The 19,806-nt window shown below is 43.2% G+C and overlaps 1 protein-coding gene across 1 annotated transcript in view; it reads left to right on the forward strand.

Moving 5' to 3' along the window:
* prr36b (proline rich 36b) overlaps positions 1–16,111 on the forward strand; it is a 36,160-nt gene extending 20,049 nt beyond the window's left edge. Inside the window, exons 4-5 of the mRNA XM_066674305.1 lie at positions 9,372–9,589; positions 10,643–16,111. Coding sequence (XP_066530402.1) covers positions 9,372–9,589; positions 10,643–14,442 — 4,018 coding nt within the window. The 3' untranslated portion in view covers positions 14,443–16,111. The remainder of the gene's footprint in view (positions 1–9,371; positions 9,590–10,642) is intronic.
* The last annotated feature ends 3,695 nt before the right edge of the window (positions 16,112–19,806 follow it).

The raw sequence follows: 19,806 nt of genomic DNA on the forward strand, positions 1-19,806 counted from the left end.
ACTTAACTCTCACATCCCACAGTCTACTTCACAGATGAGGACATCGTCTGGTGCAGTGGGTGTGGGTGTGGCTATGGATATGGTCATAGTGAGTCACTATACATCAGGTTGTAAATCTCTCTCTCTCTCTCTCGCTCGCTCTCTCTCTTTCTCTAATGCAGTTTCTTCCTGCATCATGTTTTACATGAGCCACTGCACTGCATCTAATCATCAAATGGATCTTGTGGGAGAGATGGGTTGGGTGAAGTGAAGTGTGTATGTGTGTACTGAGTGTGTGTTCGTGTGTGTGTGTGTGTGTGTGTGTGTGTACGGAGTGTGTGTGAATAACCAGTAGCAATAACCTGATGGATTATTCTGAAATTCATCACTGGTTTATGGTTCGGTTTAGTGTTATTGATCATCTTTGTTCATTAAGTATTAGGTTTTTTCCAAACAATAAATCAATGCACTGTATCTTTACTTCTGCCTGTGATATATGTTACTGTAGGTCTCTGATGTAATGATGTACCTAGTCCTTTTTGTTCATTCGAAAATGGCCCAGACTTGGCTTCACTGCCTCAGGCCACTCTCTAGCTTCTGGAGCAGCAGTAAACGCTCAGAGGTGCCTGTGTGTCATTGGTGTCTCCAGATAATTTCAGCCCTATTCTATTACCATGGGTTATTGTTATGGTTATTGGGAACAGAAGCATATATGACTTTGAGCTATTGAACTAGACAGATGTTCTTAACATTTTCTTGTGTGGTGTTTATGTTTATAGTGATGTAGGATGTGGACAGCTAGGCCAATAATAAAATGGCAAATGTAAATCTAATACAAATACAGAACAGAATATGAATCCAGTCTAAAAGCAAAGTTAGTAAGTCTTTTGTGTCAGAGGTTTAAAAGGGAATTCTTTTTTTTTAATGCAACCATTAAGAACAGAATAATTCAGAGTGGTTTGGTGTAAAAATGGAGTCAGAATTGTCCACAGGGATGATAACAGGAACCAGACGTGGTGGTTTGGTGTGATAAATAAAGTGGTTATTTTTGCGTTGTAGACATTTTGACCATTGGTTCCCATCACCACTTGAATCACCAATAAAGAGTTAGTAATTTCTTTTACAGTGCACCATTTCACATTAAACCACTCTGAATTGCTTTGTTTATGTGTATACTACTGAATTATATATGATTTTCTGCAGAATTGATCCCTAATTGAATTCATTATAAGCCAGATACTGCATCTTCTTTGAATACAGAGTCACTGGAGGTCAAGACACTTGGAGGAGAACACTAACTGCCCATGAAATATTAGCTAACAGGCATCTACATTGGCTGTCAATGTGCTGAATACTGAAGGGAGGGGGTGGGGCAAATTATCAATGCTTAGTTAAAATATTGAATACTGTATTAAATTTGGAAAATCAGAATTACCCTTTAGGGCGGCGCAGCAGGTTAGTGTCGCAGTCACACAGCTCCAGGGACCTGGAGGTTTTGGGTTCGATTCCTGCTCCGGGTGACTGTCTGTGAGGAGTGTGGTGTGTTCTCCCTGTGTCTGCGTGGGTTTCCTCCGGGTGACTGTCTGTGAGGAGTGTGGTGTGTTTTCTCTGTGTCTGCGTGGGTTCCCTCCGGGTGACTGTCTGTGAGGAGTGTGGTGTGTTCTCCCTGTGTCTGCGTGGGTTTCCTCCGGGTGACTGTCTGTGAGGAGTGTGGTGTGTTCTCTCTGTGTCCGCTTGGGTTTCCTCCGGGTGACTGTCTGTGAGGAGTGTGGTGTGTTCTCCCTGTGTCTGCGTGGGTTTCCTCCGGGTGACTGTCTGTGAGGAGTGTGGTGTGTTCTGTGTCTGCGTGGGTTTCCTCCGGGTGACTGGCTGTGAGGAGTGTGGTGTGTTCTGTGTCTGCGTGGGTTTCCTCTGGGTGACTGTCTGTGAGGAGTGTGGTGTGTTCTCTCTGTGTCCGCTTGGGTTTCCTCTGGGTGACTGTCTGTGAGGAGTGTGGTGTGTTCTCTCTGTGTCTGCGTGGGTTTCCTCCGGGTGACTGTCTGTGAGGAGTGTGGTGTGTTCTCTCTGTGTCTGCGTGGGTTTCCTCCGGGTGACTGTCTGTGAGGAGTTGGTGTGTTCTCCTTGTGTCCACGTGGGTTTCCTCCAGGTGATCCGGTTTCCTCCCACGGTCCAAAACACACGTTGGTAGGTGGATTGGTGACACCAAAGTGAATGTGTGACTGTGTGTGTTGCCCTGTAAAGGACTGGCACCTCCTCCAGGGTGTATTCCCGCCTTGCGCCCAATGATTCCAGGTAGGCTCTGGACCAACCGCGACCCTGATCGATTTTAATATGATTTGGATCATATTATATATATTGATCCTGCTCATCCGTGAAATGAATTTCGCTTTTGCTACTGCCTCTTAGCTGCACACATATCTCTGGTTTATCTGGGTGCCTGATGAACCCATTTAAAGGGTTAATGAGTCCCTCTTGGCCATTCTGCCTTTATTAAAACTTCATTAGCTGTGATGCGGTGGTTCGACTGCTTTGGTGGGGCCATCCCAGCTCAGCTGCCCCGGTGGTGGATCAAAGTGTTAATTCCGACAGAAGTCCCTCATCAGTGCGAAGGCCTAGTGATTCAGGGTTATTTACAGAAAAGGCCCCAGGCTACAATGGTGAACTTTAAAGCATCAGAGTGCACACGTATTTTCATGCATCCTCTCCCTCATGAGTTTCTAGGCTATATTCTACATTCCTCACTCTGACCCCAAACGTAGCACCAATCCTTCTGGCGTTGCATGAAACTTGCATATGTGCATGAAAAAATTAAAGCATCGGCCTAGTTTCTTTATGTCCCCCTCAGTGATATTATGAACAATCAAGCACAGGGGAGAAGATATTTCATTTTCAGAGTGTCCAGCAAATAAGCACTTATTTAGAAGCTCGTACTTGATTTATTCCAGAACTATCCATTAAACTCATGGGTGAGTCCCACAGAGGACATTATTTTTGTAGCAGAAAGTGACACTAATATGAAGTTAATAGTCTTTAATCGGATGAGTAATGCACATCTCGTTTTCTCCCCTCTCATTGAACCAAGTGCTCACTAATTCTCTCTCTCTCTCTCTCTCTCTCTCTCTCTCTCTCTCTCTCTCATCATCCTGCTGTCATAATGGATTATACATATTGGTTTTATCCAGGGGATTTAGATGAATGCTCTCACAATATCTCCTGTGTCCCTTTCTACCCTTCCTTTATACCGGTCTATTGTGCCTAGGCTGTGAACACCTATTCCAGAAGTTTCTCTTTGTTAGCAACTCGCATATACAGTACAACCATGTTTTTGTTCACTACGCAAGTCCCGTTCTCGTTGTCTATATGTTTAGCTATAATTCCCAGGTCGCCTGGGTTGTAGGGTCAGTTTCAATTTGTCAGTTGACCAAATCTCCTCCCCAGAAATTAAACTACAGATATATATTTAAGTTTATCAGAGCCGTGTATTCCCTAAACGGGAAAAGAATAAACATTTTTGACGTAATCGAAATTGACGTATAAAGATTTTAACACAATGCAAAGCATGACAAACGATGCTTGTTTAATTACAGCTACAATGTGACATGCTGAAACAAAGCTCTGTTAGAAATAACCTTAGATGGCCAGGTTATTGTGATTAAACAGATCAGCTTTAACGTGGCCATTTCAGGTGCCATTATTTGCATAACAAATCTGCCAGGTCCCACAAATATGCCCAAGAATGCTGGCTGAAAAGCGGGACTGAAAATGTTGTGTAGTGGTGGTTAAATGTGCAGTTTATTGATTGGATATACACAGTTGATTTCAGTAGAGCTGTTTGAGTTATCTGCCAGTGTTTAAACACATCACAGTTCTCACAGACAGTTTCTGCAGATGAAAATGTATTCACTGGTCTCTTCCAGAATAACACATATGTCTGCAGTAACTTCTACAGGAGATATTAAGACAGAGTACAGTGGAACCTCTACGAACGAACTTGATCCGTTCCGTGACCCGGTTCGTAAGTGGAAAAGTTCGTTTCTCGAGTCATTCCCATTTAAAATAATGGAAAAGCAATTAATGTGTTCCAGCCCCCACCCCGAAAGTCACCCTTTTTGCACTGATATATGTTTACAACACTCTCAAATTAGTAAAAAAATACATGTAGCGTTACTAAAAATAAAAGAGAAATACAGTGGAAACAGTAATAAAAAAGAAATAATAAAGTTGTAAGTGGTTACACATCGCTACCTTGAAGACGTGACGACTGGCTGGAGGAGTAACACAGGCACTGGCTGTATGACGGGAGGTGGGGGGTGGGGTGGAATAACGGAGAGTAGGCGGTGAATGTGGGGAGACGAAGCATAGATACGGCTTAACTTAGCACGAATTTCGATGTCTGCTATTTACACTAATGCTAAATTGCTAAAGCTACAATGTGCTAATCTTAAAAGTCTGGACGCTGGGAGACTCGCCTATTGGGGTCAGTGGCCATTTCCAGGCGGAGGCTCGGGGTCGTTTCTAGAGTCATGGTTCGTTGGTGGAGGCAAAAAATATTCAAATTCCCGGTTCGTATCTTGGAAAGTTCGTTAGTAGAGGTTCCACTGTATTCTGATTTTTCAGCATCTTTATGATCCCTAATTCTAATATAATTCATAATCTCCCTTGTGCAGATGCTAATGATGTAATAACTCAACAGGCCGTTTCAGTTTGCTCGCTTTGAAGGTTGTGAACTGAATACAGAAGGGTATAATTCATACAACAAGGCTGCCCAAAATGTGTCCCATGGGCCCTTCATAGCCACACTGTCCGAACAAAACCTACAAGTTTCCAGGAGAAAGAAAATGTTTTCTTAACTTTAAGTGACAGTTAATGTCAAACTCTTTTATTTCAAATGTATTCCAAACCCATTCCATTCAGAGAGTGAAGCTAGTTGTGCTCTCTAAGACCTTCAGAAATACATTCAAGGTATTGTTTTAGTTTAATTATTTTAATATAGTGACTTTAAATTACATGTCCCCTGCTATATTTCTAGTCCATTATGGTTTATAAGTGTTGGGAGATATCACGTTTTATCATACCAATGAACCAATGCCAAGCAGGGGTTTATGAGCGTGGAGATTGTGTGGAATTTAATCACACCTTCAAGGTTCAATTGCTCAGTAGCTTGCCGTGCAGTGAAAATGTGGTTTGAATGCTCTGTGGCAGCTCATGGAGCAGGTACAGTGAGGTTTATCACATGATTCACTGTCATACTGCCCAACCACCAAATGCCATATTCCTGACAGACTGCACTGTATATTTATATTCAGTCTTTGCTGCAATCTGTATTCATTTTTATGTCGTATTTTATTGGTGTCACACCTTTCATTTAAAGGACACTGGTCAGGAAAACACCTGCTGTAATCTCATTGTTCTTTCATCTGCAGGGCTAGGCCTACTTTCTCTAAACCTATTACACTATATGTAGGACACAAGTTTCAGAGTGGTGACATGCTTTTTTTTTTACCCTCTTTGTGTTCCCAGAAAAGGAATGCACCATACCTCAATGTGAAGTGAAAAGCATCAAATATGCAACGCTTTTCCTTTTCGCCTCAGTCTACACACCCGGATGGGATTAGAATGGTTATTTTTGTTCCCGCTCTCTTAGAATCAAAGATTAATATGACTCTCACGCTCTTCCCCTGTCCTGTCATACTCCGTGGTCTTCCCTTGGTTCAGAGTCTTTATTTAGAGTGAGAGATAGGCCGCCAGCGGAGCGTGAGTTAAGGAGATGAGCCGCTCGTGCCGTGACTGCAGGATCTAGGTTACTTTACTCAGCCCTGACGTGGAGCCCAAGCCCTAGCAGCAGATTGGGTGTTAGCCATGAGGTCACTCAGGTCACTGGGACTTGGAATAGTAACGGGGTAGTAGGGGTGGGCGTTAAGGCTAAACAGTTTGAGGGAAATAGTTGACTGTGGGTTTTCTAACCAATATTGCAATTGAAACGTATGCACCCAGTGTTTTCTGGTTGGCTCTAGAATCACCTTGACCCTGAATAATGTCTGTTACAGATGTAAAATGAATGATACCTAAGATATGCTCAGAAAAGCTGACTATAAATAACAATAAATACATCAAAAAGTCCTCAGTTTGCCCATCTCTAGGTGACTTATAAGGCAAGTTGATGTCTGAGCTTGATTTGACTGTGTTCTGTCCTTGTGGTGACTTGTGTGTCATTCCTTAGTCTTTTCTTCCTCAGCACCCCAAGGGTAGAGCTGGGTGATGATGTTTAAAATGAAGAGGCGTATCCCAGGGAAGAGAGTGACCGATGTCCAAACACTGAAAAGGACATGAATAAAAAGGACATGAAAGGTGTAAGGAACGGTCATGCCCGCTTCTCAGGACTCCATATCCCAGAATGCCCCAGAAGATCACATGACTCCACACCGGTCCCATTCACCTGAATTCTAATCGTCCCCTTATATAAACCTCAGTCATTTTCCCAGTCCTTGCCAAGTATTGCCGTGTTATTTCCTTGCATACTAAGCGTTCTCTAGTATCTGATTTACCTGGCCGAGTATTCTGTCACGAACAGACAGAGAGCCGACACTTGCGGATCACAAATAAAGTTTATTAACAAGTCCAAAAGTGAAGTCAAAAAACAAGCGAGGGTCCAACACAGAGAGCAGACAGTACTTCAGGGGTGTAACAAATAGCGTAGTCGAAAACAAGCAGAGTCCAGAACCAGAGAGGATCAACAACACTGAAAGGACGAGGCAAAAGACGTTAACCGAAAAGACAGACGAGGAGTAGGCAACAGGACAGCAAGGTAAATCAGATACTAGAGATCACTTTGTATGCAGAGAAATAACCAGCGGCAAGGACTGGGAAAACGACTGAGGTTTATATAAGGGGACAAACAGGTGCGCATGATTAGAATTCAGGTGAATGGGACCGGTGTGGAGACATGTGATCTTCTGGGGCATTCTGGGATATGGAGTCCTGAGAAGCGGGCGTGACAGGAACGAGAAACATTAACTTGACTACTTGTTCTAACTTTTCTTTAAAGGGCAGTGAGCAGGACAAGACAAGGCTGATTTCATTTGTTAAAAAAATTGGAAGGAAGGAAGCACACTTCTGAACATTTACTGCTTGATTGTACAATTTGCTTAAATTAAGATATTTGGGGGAAAATGTGCACTTAAATCTACTAGAAAATTTGGTAACATTTTCATTTTGAATAACCGTAATGAACAAGGAGGGGTTCCAGTATATGAATGTGTATACAGAGGGGTATCAAAAGCTTAAAATAATTACAGTTTACTATTTCAATTTCATATGAGGTCCTAAAATATCAAATTTAGTTTTTAGCTGTAGATATTAGAGTTGGCAAAATGATCTTCTTATTAAAATAGATTAATTACTTTCAAAAATTCAATGACATTATTTTCAACATCTCTCACTTACAGGGGTTAGACAATGAAACTGAAACACCTGTCATTGTAGTGTGGGAGGTTTCATGGCTAAACTGGAGCAGCCTGGTGGCCAATCTTCATTAACTCCACATTGCACCAGTAAGACCCTGTGCATCCAATGGTTCAAACATTGTGTCCTGAAGGCGGTGCCGTGTATCAGGACGACAATGCACCAATGCACACAGCAAGACTGGTGAAAGACTGGTTTGATGAACATGAAAGTGAAGTTGAACATCTCCCATGGCCTGCACAGTCACCAGATCTAAATATTATTGAGCCACTTTGGGGTGTTTTGGAGGAGCGAGTCAGGAAACGTTTTCCTCCACCAGCATCACGTAGAGACCTGGCCACTATCCTGCAAGAGGAATGGCTTCAAATCCCTCTGAGCACTGTGCAGGACTTGTATATGTCATTCCCAAGACGAACTGACGCTGTATTGGCCGCAAAAGGAGGCCCTACACCGTACTAATAAATTATTGTGGTCTAAAACCAGGTGTTTCACTTTCACTGTCCAACCCCTGTATATCGTAGCATATTAACTCCAATACATTGAACAATTCCCTTATACAGCAATACACACAGGTGATTTAGGAAAAGAGTCACCTTAGTTTTCCTTTAGATTTTCCGTTGAGGATGTCTGTCTGGGTCTTTTCTAACAGGAAGCAATACGCAAAAAAAAAAAAAAAAAAAAACAGCAGAAACAACAAACTTTCTCTGGGAAAAGCTTAACACAGCAGCAGGTGTTTTCAACAGGAAATGGAGTCACATTACTTAAATGCTGGCCGAATAACGTTTTGGAAGAAACTTTTCTCCATCAGCAAGTTGACTGTACACAAGTTGACTTGTTTAGCCAGTCGGGAGAGTAAAGACTGCACATTGTCTGGTTCTGCTCTGTGTGCACCAGATTGTTCAGTCCCTTCCCTTAACAACGAAGAAACAACCACACGGCAAGCAGTGTCATGTGGCGCTGATATTAGAGAATATATAACTTGCTCTGCAGTTACACCACCAAAACTCTAAGGCTTAATCACAAATACCTTAGCAGCATATGATGCTTACGCCATAGGTTTGACTCTGAAGCATAAATTGGGCTTCACATTTGTTTTCTTAGTATAAGCTAGACCATTTTTCCTCTGAAACCATGTCTGTAAACCATCTTACTCTGTCCTGTCCTTTCGCAGACAGATGGGTATCTACTGCTGATGCTTTATCAGAATGCATATAAACAAAACATGTTTCAGGAGGTTCATTATCATGTGTGAGATCAGCATATCACTGGAAGAATCTCTCTCCACAGCATCGTGTTCTGTAAGCATAGACCCAAATCAGTAATGTCATCAAACTAGATCCTATATCTGAGGTTACGTTCCCAAAAGATCATATGATAAAACAGCTTAGAGGCTCTGTGATGATTAAGGTTCTCCTACCACCACTGTTATTTCCTCTACCACAGTTGGAAACTGGGTCAACATCACTAACAGCTGACCTGATCCTATCTTGCACTTCTCCTCTAAGCTACAAATAAATTAAAGCACTGGCACCCTTGTTTATCTCCTCCCCCGCTCTTGCTCACGTTGGTTCCTTTGGGGCCCCCAGGGCCACACTTTGCCGTGTGTCCTATCAGCTCTCAGGTTAACGAGTTCCCACTCAAGACAGGGCCTTGTGTCTGACTGCTGCATAGCCTCAGGGCCTTTGAGCCATTGCTCACCACTCTGAAGAATGTGAGGAGGAAATAAGCATCACCCTCGCTGGTTGGTGCTAGAGTTTAAACCGTACTGTTAAATTTCAGGGTAATTCATTTTGCTGTCAAGAACTGGAATCAGCATACTGATGTACCACCAGTAAATCCTTTATTGTATAATGGTTGTTGAAATAGAGTTTGGAATATGTTCCCAGAGATGCTGACTATACATGTCTTCTGTGCTGCGTCCTTTTGTCCAGGCCAGCCACAGGGTCCACTTCATCTCGCCCAGCCTCTGCTGCACCGAAGCCAGCAACTCCTGCTGCATCCAAGGTGTCGACATCTGCAGCTAAGCCCTCTCCTTCTACAGCTAAAACAACCACTTCCAACGCCAAGCCATCACCTGCTAAAACTACAGCTCCCCCTGCTGGCCGCACTCCAAACCAGTCAACAAAGACCACTACACCTGTGAAGAAAGGTAAATACAAGAAATAGTTAATCACCTTTATTCTGAATTATAATCTGAACAATCACTGGATTAGGAACACCTACCTTTTATCTACATTCATCATCCATTTTATCAGCTCCACAGACCATACAGTTCTACAATTACAGACTGTAGTCCACCTGCATGCCTTTTTATTCCCATTTCAACCAGCTGTTCAATGATCAGGACCCCCAAAAACCACCACAGAGCAGGTATTATTTGGGTGGTAGATCATTCTCAGTGCATTGGTGCAGTGACGTTGTGTTAGTGTGTGTTATGCTGGTAGATGAGACACATCAGTTCTGCTAGATTCCTTAGTGGCACTGATGGACTGAGACTAGTCCACTAACCAAAAACATCCAGGCAACTGACTTTATCTGACTTTATCTCTACAAGGTGGACCAGCAAGGTGTTTAAAAACTCAAGCAGCAACTGCTGTGTCAGATCCACTTGTTCCAGCTCAGCACACACTTACACACCACCATCATGTCAGTACGTCTGCATACCGGCTCTGTGGTGATCCTGATTACTGAAGAACTGGGTAAAATGGGGATTATCACAATCATACACAAGATAAGATGTAAAATATCCTATGCCAATCCATTAGAGCTTCACATAGGGCTCACCACACTCTCTTCCTACTTGCAGCCACCAAAATTCCTGCTGACACCTACACCTCAACGCTAAGGTTGCTGAGGCTGTTTATGATCTGATCAGCAATCCTTAACAACTACGGTTGCTCATGGAGCCCAGCCCATGAGTATCCAAACCAGCCACTGTATCATATAAGAATGTATGCAGAGAAACTGGTGAACTGCAATGTGTATGTGTAGAACTACAAAGTGCTCCTGTATGGTCAGAAGGAGCTGATAAATTGGAGAGAGACAGTGAGGGTAGATAAAAGCTAGGGGTTCCTAATTTTACATTAAATACAATGTACAGTATAGCCAGGTCCATAGTATTCTTGTAGTAAACGTTTTATTTAATTTTATGTTCATATCCTATCCTGAGAACACTGTTATCTATTTGGATTTTGCTTTTTAGATGTTAGCAAGCCAGCCACCCCAGCAGCCAAGAAGCCTGCCGCCTCCCCTCTCACTCGCCCTGCCACAACCAAGACCACCAAGCCTGAAACCCCGAAGGCAGCGACAGCAGCCAAACCAGAGTCCGTCTCCAAGAAACCGTCCTCCCCCACAAAGGCAGCCACAGATGCCAAGACAAGCAAGCCTAAGGAGAGTAAGACAGCTGTCAGTGCTGCTCCCAAACCCCCCAGTGCAAAGAACAGCTCAGCAAAGATGACCAGCCCTAAGAAATCAGTGGGTAGCAGCACTCCCATGCCAGTGAAACGTGGCCCCAAAGCTGGAGCAGCTGCTGAAACTGCACCCAAAGAAAGCGAGAAGGAAGATGTAACTTCTACTAAGGAAACAACTCCCACTGTTGGTGACATGGCAGCAGCTGCTGCTGCTGTTGTGACTACAGCCATTGCTATCACAGCTGCCCAATCTGCTGATACCTTAATTACAGAAGTAACCAACAAGCCTGAAGTCGCTTCTGAGCCTATGCCTGAACTTGCATCTGAATCCAGTCTTGACTTCTTGCCTGAAACCAAATCTGAATTCATACCTGAAACTAAGTCAGAACTTGCATCTGACCTCAGTCCAGAGGTTGTCTTGGAAAATGAGTCTAAAATTGCACCTGAAGCCAAGATTGACCTCGTGCCTGAACCCAAGTCAGAACCTGAACCTGAACCTGAACATGATTCGGAACTTCAGTTACAAACCATGTCTGAACCTTTCGCTGAACCCAAGTCTGATGTCTTACTGGAACCAGAATCTGAACTTAAGTCTGAATCTATGTCTGCCTTGCTGCTGGAAACTAAGCCTGAACTCCCATCTGAACCTGAAATTGCCCCTGAGCCCACCATTGAAACCATTCCTGCAGCCATTGAAGACATGATAGAAGATACAGAGGACAACCAGGATATTCCCTCAGGTACTGGGAAGGAAACAGATGAAGACATGGTGCCCCAGCTGACAGCTCAGTTGGACGTGGTCAATCTCACAGAGCCCACTGTTTCCAGTTCTCCTTTGGGCACGACAGTCATGTCACCGCCATCTTCCCCTGCCAGAGATTCCCCCGTTCTTATGGAGGCCCATATCTCTGACCCACATATGGATACGCATGCTCCTGTTAATCCCTGGGTAGAGAGCCAATCAATGTTCTCTGAAGAGCTGCAAGAAGAAGAGGTCAAGCCCAATGTGGACTTCCTGACAGCTACAGAGTCTGCAGAGGAGGAACCAGAGGATGTAGAGGAGCCTATCACTCTGGAAGTCAAACCTAGTCTTTTGAGTCCTTCCCCACAAGAGATTCTTAGCAGTATATCACCAATCTCACCTGGCTTTGAGAAAGAGGAGGCAGTTGAGAAGGCAGAAGAAGAGATTAACGAGGATGACCATGATGAAGAGGAGGAGGAGGAGGCAGAAAAGGATGTGGAGGAACAGCATTATAGGGAGCTTCTAAAGCCTGAGACATTTTCCCAGAGGCCACAAGAGGATGATATTAATGTTGGATTTTCAGAATTCCAGAGTTCCAGTCTGGGCATGACGCACGGCAGCATCAGCCAGCAGGAGGAAACAGAGACACCCTCACCCTCCCTAATGGAAAGTCATGATGACGAAGGTGTGGGTGACTTCTCCCTGAAGAAATCAGAAATCGAAACAAGTTCACCCACCCCAATAGAAACCCACTACTCTGATGATGAGGATGATTTCTGTGTTAAGAAAGTAGAAATGGAAACGACCTCAGCCACCTCAATGGAAACCCACTACACTGATGAACGTATGGAGGACTTCACCCTGAAGAAAGTAGAAATGGAAACAACTTCACCCACCCCAATAGAAACCCACTACTCTGATGATGAGGATGATTTCTGTGTTAAGAAAGTAGAAATGGAAACGACCTCAGCCACCTCAATGGAAACCCACTACACTGATGAACGTATGGAGGACTTCACCCTGAAGAAAGTAGAAATGGAAACAACTTCACCCACCCCAATAGAAACCCACTACTCTGATGATGAGGATGATTTCTGTGTTAAGAAAGTAGAAATGGAAACGACCTCAGCCACCTCAATGGAAACCCACTACACTGATGAACGTATGGAGGACTTCACCCTGAAGAAATTAGAAATGGGAACAACTTTACACACCCCAATAGAAGCCCACTACGCTGATGAAGGTATGGAGGACTTCTCTCTGAGGAAAGTAGAAATGGAAACAACTTCACACACCCCAATGGAGGCCCACTACGCTGATGACATGGATGACTTTTGCCTTAAGAAAGTAGAAACTGAGCAGCCATTCATGGGTCCACCTGGAGTCAAATCTTTCTCAGATGAAGAAGAAGAGGAAGAAGAAGAAGAAGAAGAAGATGATCAACTAAAAAGAGGCATGGACATTTTCCCTGGGCACTCTGAAGAATGCCACAAGGATTTTGGCCTCGAGCATCCTGTTAGTCATATGGATATTCACCCTCACCCTAAATCCCAAGAGGAGGAGGAGGAGCATGAGGAAGATGATGTTGAGATGGGCAGCGAGGACCTACTGGAAGGTGGTATCCAGAGTGCTGGAAATAATGATGACGACTTTGAGGAAGGTTACACTGACAGTTTCAACAGCACTGCTCCGGTTCCATCTATGCCCATGACTACAGCCTGGGGCCCATCCAACCCCTTTGCAGACACTTGGGCCCAGCCAACTTCCATCCTTACAACATCCAGTCCTTCAGACCTTGAGGCAGGTGATCCTGAAATGCCCACAAAGTCCCCTGCTGAAGCCTGGTTGCAGCAGCCTCTGGGCCAATTCACTGAACCACACTTTGAAGTTCCAGAAGAAGCAGAAAGCGCAGTCCCAGCAGATGGTTCCAATCTACATGCACCTGCAATAGGCATGTCCCAGTCCAGTACCTTGAGTGGGGCAGCCTTGGCAGCCCACAGCAGCAGTGAGACCAGCACACCTGAAGAGCTTCGAGACTATGACAGCAGTTCAGGAGTGGAATCTCACTCAGACAAGCAGCAGACCCCTGTACCTGCAGCTCAACCCGACCTGGAGCAAGACCTAGGGATACATCTAGAGCGTGGAGACGGTGAAGAAGAAGAAGCAGAGACTCTCCCAGCAGATGAAGTACTTGGAGATGCTCCAACTGCACCAACATCAGCTCCGTCATCACCCTCCACCTCCGGAGACGAAGCCAGCGATACTGAAGGAGAGATGCAGATCAATGACCCTGAAGCTCCCGTTGACGACTCCACAGCTTTCGACAGTCCGTCTGCCTCCCGAAACCTCCCCGCCTTGGATGAAGACGAGGAGGCTGCTGACATACATGTTGGAGAAGAGGAGGGTGGCGGAACACCACAGTCAGCCAACTCTGTGGCCTCTTACGGCTTCGACTGCTCAGCGTCCAACTCCAACGCCCATTCTACAGCCGAGAGCTGCGGCAAAAGTCCCGGCATCTTCTCCCTGGAGAACGAAGATCAGCTTCCCGAAGAGGCCAAAGATCCCTCACTCATCAAGGAGCTGACGCTGCCTGCAGCAGCCGCCCACCCCGAGGAGCTAATGGGATGCCCCGTGGACCTGCTTCCCTTGGGCCAGCAGGGAGATTCACATGTTAATCTTGATGATGAGTACCTACTCTGTGGGAAGATGGGAGACGGCGCACTGGAGGAGGCTGACCCCGAATCCCCTATGCACCACTCGCCCCAACATGGGGGCAGCACCGACAGCCAGCCACCTTACTACTCTGCCATATGCGATAAGACTGATAGCTTTTTGGCAGGTAACGTATAAAATCCCTCCATTCGGAATGCACCTTTTTCTTCCCCCACCCCCTAAGACAACCCCCCCCCCCTCTCCCTTTTTGTCATTTTGTTTTCTTACAAGATGAAGTAATTGCGTAGAGAACAGGGAGACGAAATGATAGTGGGGGGCAAAAAAAGGGATGTTGGGGGAGGGACTGTAGGTTTGTCAGTGCTGCTTTCCCTTTCTTACTACTATAATAGTCATGGTTATGATTGTATGGCTTAAACTCCTGTATGTACAATAGGTATTCTCATTTTCTATTAGAATGTACTTCAGTAACACTGCATACCCCTGAACTTGGACTGATAGACTGAAATGTTGTGAAGTCCTTTAATGAGAAAGGAAAAAAAGAAAACAAAAAAAGATTACAAAAAAGAAAAGAAAAGAAACACATTGGATGGACTCTACCTGTGTTTGTATTTATCCTACTGTTTTTACCGATCAAAATGTCAAATGTTTTTTTTATACTTTTTTTTTTTATTGTTTTTATTTGTTTTGTTGATCCCTGTCTTGCCTATCATTTGTACACGTCAGTTCTCCTGCACTGTAGAATTAGCCTTAAACTCTTTTTTAAACAGCTCATTCCTGTGTCAAGAACTAACTGTTTTAGCACTAATTAAGGTTAGATATTCTTCCAGAGGCTTTGCACTTGAGTGTTTTCGATGTAGGGAGTTATTGGAATGTTAGATGGCAAGCCATGTTTCATTTTTGCATCTTTTCCTACTATAAAAAAAGAAAAAAAAAGAAAAAAATACGGCACATTTTCTTTTTGTCAAGGATAACTTATCATGGCACGTAATGTCTCATACCACAAGTGTTTTTAAAGTACTTGAGTGATCTGGCTGTGTTGATTTGCAGTAGATGGACATTTTTACCTTGGATTAAACTAACTATTTCTGTTTGTTGGAAAACATAAACATAAAATTCCCACCTTTGCTTGCTCAAACGTTGGTGGTGAGTATTGGACATTCCGATTCATTCCGGAAATTGCACGTGGAACTAATGAGACTGTAATATGATTCAAGATCTGCTGTGTCAGGATGACCATAAAACAATGGTTTACACTAATCCGAAGGTTTTTATTTGCAAAATTCCATTAAACAGCATTGCAAGGCCATCGGTTCCCGTTTCTTATTTCTCTGTTTGTTAGCGTTAGTGAACGCATTTGGGATATAGACTTCTCCCAAGTGTTGGAGCCTTCACGTGGAGTCTGACTGGGAACAGGAATGGTGGTATTTCCTAATGGAATTTTGATGAAATGACAAACCCTGATGTCCCCACCCATAATCTCCAGCATGTACTGTGTGTTCCTGGCCACCCTTAAAGTGTCAACAAAGACCAGAAATCCCTCCCTGCAAGAAGAAGCCACACAACACAGCCATGAATGAAATCTCACTCCTGATTATCCTGTTTGTTCACTGGTCTCCAGCTCTGGAAATGTCTGTGTCTCTGCATGCTTCTTAAGCATCCGCTGTGATCTTTAAGGGACATAGTTTCCCAAAACGTACACAAGTGCCCACATGATCCAGCACCTGCCTGAATGTACACATGAAGAAAATAATCTCTCTCTCTCTCTCTCTCTCTCTCCACTCCTCCTTCTTGCACTGCCTTTCCTCCCTTTCTTTTTCAAATCTGGTCATTTCATTCATCCATATTAAATACGAGATTTAATAAGTGTTCATTTGAACCAGTACTTGTTTAAGGCTTTAAACCACCTTTACCACAATTTCCAGACCCGACGGAAGACAGCAAGGGTTGTTTTATTTGGCTGGTGGTGGTGGTGGTATAGTGAATACAATACAACCTTTGGTTTATGTGGAAAAATCATTTTAGAATGACTATTATTCATTCATAGTTTTTATATTAACATTTCCTGCCAAAACCTCTTTCAGTTTCAGCAGTTTTATAATTGTAAATCCATTCCATCTTTGATGGAAGGTTGAATAGACTGCATTGACCCCAGCGGTAACAGCCGATACAGTACCGTCTTTGAGTTTTCTGGAAAAGATTTCAAAATGTCTGTTATTATCAAGCCTTAATTTGGTTCAACTAATAATTTCCACAGGAAATCTGTTCTTGTTTAAGTGGCTATGGTCCGTATAGTTCTATGGCAACCTTGTACTTTTTACAGATTTACGGAATTATTTGCCCTGGGGATTTTGATGACTGTTCTACTTTCAGATTCTCTCACATGTCTATGTATATATAAAAAGAAATAACATTTTATGCTAATTTTTTCACTGTGTCTAACAGTAGTATAACGTGTACGGTCATTGTTACACAGTTTTGGGGCTGTGGGTTCAAACCCCAGTTCAGACTGCTGTCTGTGACGAGTGTGGGTGCTCCATTTTCCTCACACCATCCAAAAACCCAGAGCTGGTAGGTGGATTGACTATTCAAAACATTTCGGTATGTGGTTCACATTGAGTGAATGAATGGATTTTTGCCCTGTCCTGGGTGTGTTCCTGCCTTGTTCCCATACTTCTGAGTAGGCTACCCACCAAGGCCCTGAATGGGATGAAGTGAATTTTTAACATTTCTTGTCTGAGACTGTGATAAGATTCCATTACTGACAGCTTTCTGTCAAAAGTAGTCTCACAATTCATAAAAACTTTGTTACCCAATAAAATCAGCTTCACCTATTAAAAAATGCAAAGGAAACCTTTATTTAGGTTTGTGATCTCAATATTTAAAGACCTTTCTTATAAGTTACTACCTAGAAGCCCCGCAAGCGGTCATCTCAGTACTTTATGCATGACAAATTAGTGTCAGTTATAGTAATCAAAGCAAAGTAGTGTAATATCTCAGGTACAGGGAGCTTGTATATACATGACTAAAATGTATTAAGTGTATTATTGCTCCATTAGAGATATGAGTAACGCAAGCACCTAGGTGATGAAACTTTACTATGTCACACAATCTAACGATTCTATTCCCTAAGGTTCTATAGACTCATTTACAGACAGTTTTTACATGTAAGACCTTCTACTTCCTTCATAATATGTCCAGAATGTACTTTTCCAGAGAAAGAAATGCTAATCCAAATCTGAAAAAAGCAACAGTGAGCAGTGCCCCATCATGAATGTAAATGAATAAGGTCAACTACTTGCGTTTATGCAACCGAAAGTGTTTGGACATCTTCAGCTCTGATGTTTTAGTCTACAGCTGAAAGGCAGTGGCCAGGGGCCAGAATTATAATTTCTAGCATAGCGAGCGCCAGAGTGTCTGTACAGAAGTGGAACACTTACATGCCTGCAGATCTTTATCTGCTGTTTTTATTTTTTTTTCGCCCTTTCTTTTTCACATTTCAATTTTCCTGATGTTTTGTTCAACACAGCGTGAAAGTATTGTTGAGATGTTTTGTCTGGATTATTCCTTGTATAATTAAGAGTAATTGTATAATGGCGGTATCACCGTTTCGAAAGAGTACACCTGTGTAAGCTTAGTATTTTAGTTCGCTAAGGACATTTCCTGTAGCCTGACATACGTATATCCCTGAAACAGAAAATAAAATGGTCATCCTCCAGGAGATAATCAATTACAGAAGCCCTGAAATCTGGTTTCATTATACATGAGGTATTCTCATCCAGATTTTCTTATGAAATCAAGGGTAATAATTGGTAGTATGTTCCCTTTTGCTGAAGTACCCACTTCTACTTTATTCTGTGAAGGCTTTACACTAAATGAAGGGGCATTTCTGTGAGAATTTGATGGCATTCAGCTGTGCGAACTTTAGTGAGATCAGGTACTAATAGCAGATGATGAGTATGGAGTTCCATTGCTCATCCACATTCCTTATACCCTTCACGTCAATGCTTGGTATTAGCCTGAGGTGACCTTAGGTCCATGTGCTGCTGCTCCAGAACATTATAAGCTGTGTCCATAAATAAGGTCTGTGTCCACATTGGGTGTAAATAAACATGGAATTAACAAATTATAAGTGGTGTATAAAAACTTTTAGACAAACTGTGTAGATTATAATAAACCAGAAGTCTTCAACTCCTGGCCTTGTGTCAAGGTTCCATGATGAGATTTTAAAAGGACTGGCTTGTATGACGTTATAGCTGCCACATCTAATGCACATGACTAACCAGGTATAGGGTTATACCGGCAGGCCATTGTAAAATCCCAGCCTGGAACCTGGATTAAAGATTCGTTTTTGGCTCATCTCTACTCTGTTTTATTGCTTTTCCATTCGGTAAATTTGGTACCTGGAACTGGGTACTTTCTTAGTCCCTGTTTGCTTATGGTTGCAAGCCAAGTAGGGACTAAATGGAGCGCTGACAGGCCAGAGAGACTTGTCAGTCATTGTGAAATGCAGACCTCCAGCACAACCAACAGTTTGTGTCTCCAAATTAAAACGGCAATCATTAAAATGGTGTTATCTGACTCACTATGGCAGCTTATGAAATTACGCCATGGTCTTTTGAATAGATTCAAATGCTCCTTGGATTGGTGGCTGACAAAAAACTCAGGGAAAAGCCGGATGTGCAACAAGAAAGCTAAAGAAAAAACACTTATCTCTGTGAACTGGTGCAGGGAGCTATGTTCAATCCCAAAAAAACAAATACAACATGCAAATACACGATTAGTAAACAGCTCTAAATGTTTCAGCTACCATTGTTCTGGTTTTTAAAGTCTGACATTTCTATTAGAGACGTCACCGACTACATTTTGTGGAGGGGCTCTGCTAGTAAAAACCTACCAGGGACTGAAAAGTGTGTAAAGCCATGCCAAGCCAAGCCGAGTAGATACTATGCAATGGAGAAGCATCATAATAAATTGTCGCCTCTGTTCTAGTGGAGATACTCTATTGGAAAGTGCTCTGAAGATATAGGAGTTATTCAACCATCATTAGTCAACTTACCATTAGACTAAAACCCATTCTACTTGGCAGGAGCCTTGGTTAAATTTTTGTCTTATTATTTTTTTTTTTGAGTTGCTTATATTATTATGAATTTAATTTCTGAAGTGCTGCTTGACCATTTTCTCCTGCTGTGGTCTGCATGCTCCTGTCAGTCTGAAACCTTTTTTCTTTCTTCGTCTCCTCCCCTTGGTCAATCCCTCTTTGTCAAATTTGCCTCTCTCAGTAATGTATATTGCAAGTGCTCTTGACTGTTCCACAGGCCACGATAACTTGCCAGTAGTGAACCATCGGGAGGCAAAGAGTGGCAGCCTGCCATCATTTCCCCGAGAGGTCAACGAAAATCACTACCTCCCTCCAGTGCTGAATAGCCACCGGCAGCATAAAACCCTTTCGCCTCAACAGCAGGACATTCCTAGTCAGGGAATGGAGCTGGTCAAGCTGCCTGCTGATACTCCTAATGGGCAGCTGAAACGCCTGGAGCAACA

The sequence above is a fragment of the Hoplias malabaricus genome, chromosome 6, assembly GCF_029633855.1.
Source record: "Hoplias malabaricus isolate fHopMal1 chromosome 6, fHopMal1.hap1, whole genome shotgun sequence".
In the NCBI taxonomy this organism is placed as follows: Eukaryota; Metazoa; Chordata; class Actinopteri; order Characiformes; family Erythrinidae; genus Hoplias; species Hoplias malabaricus.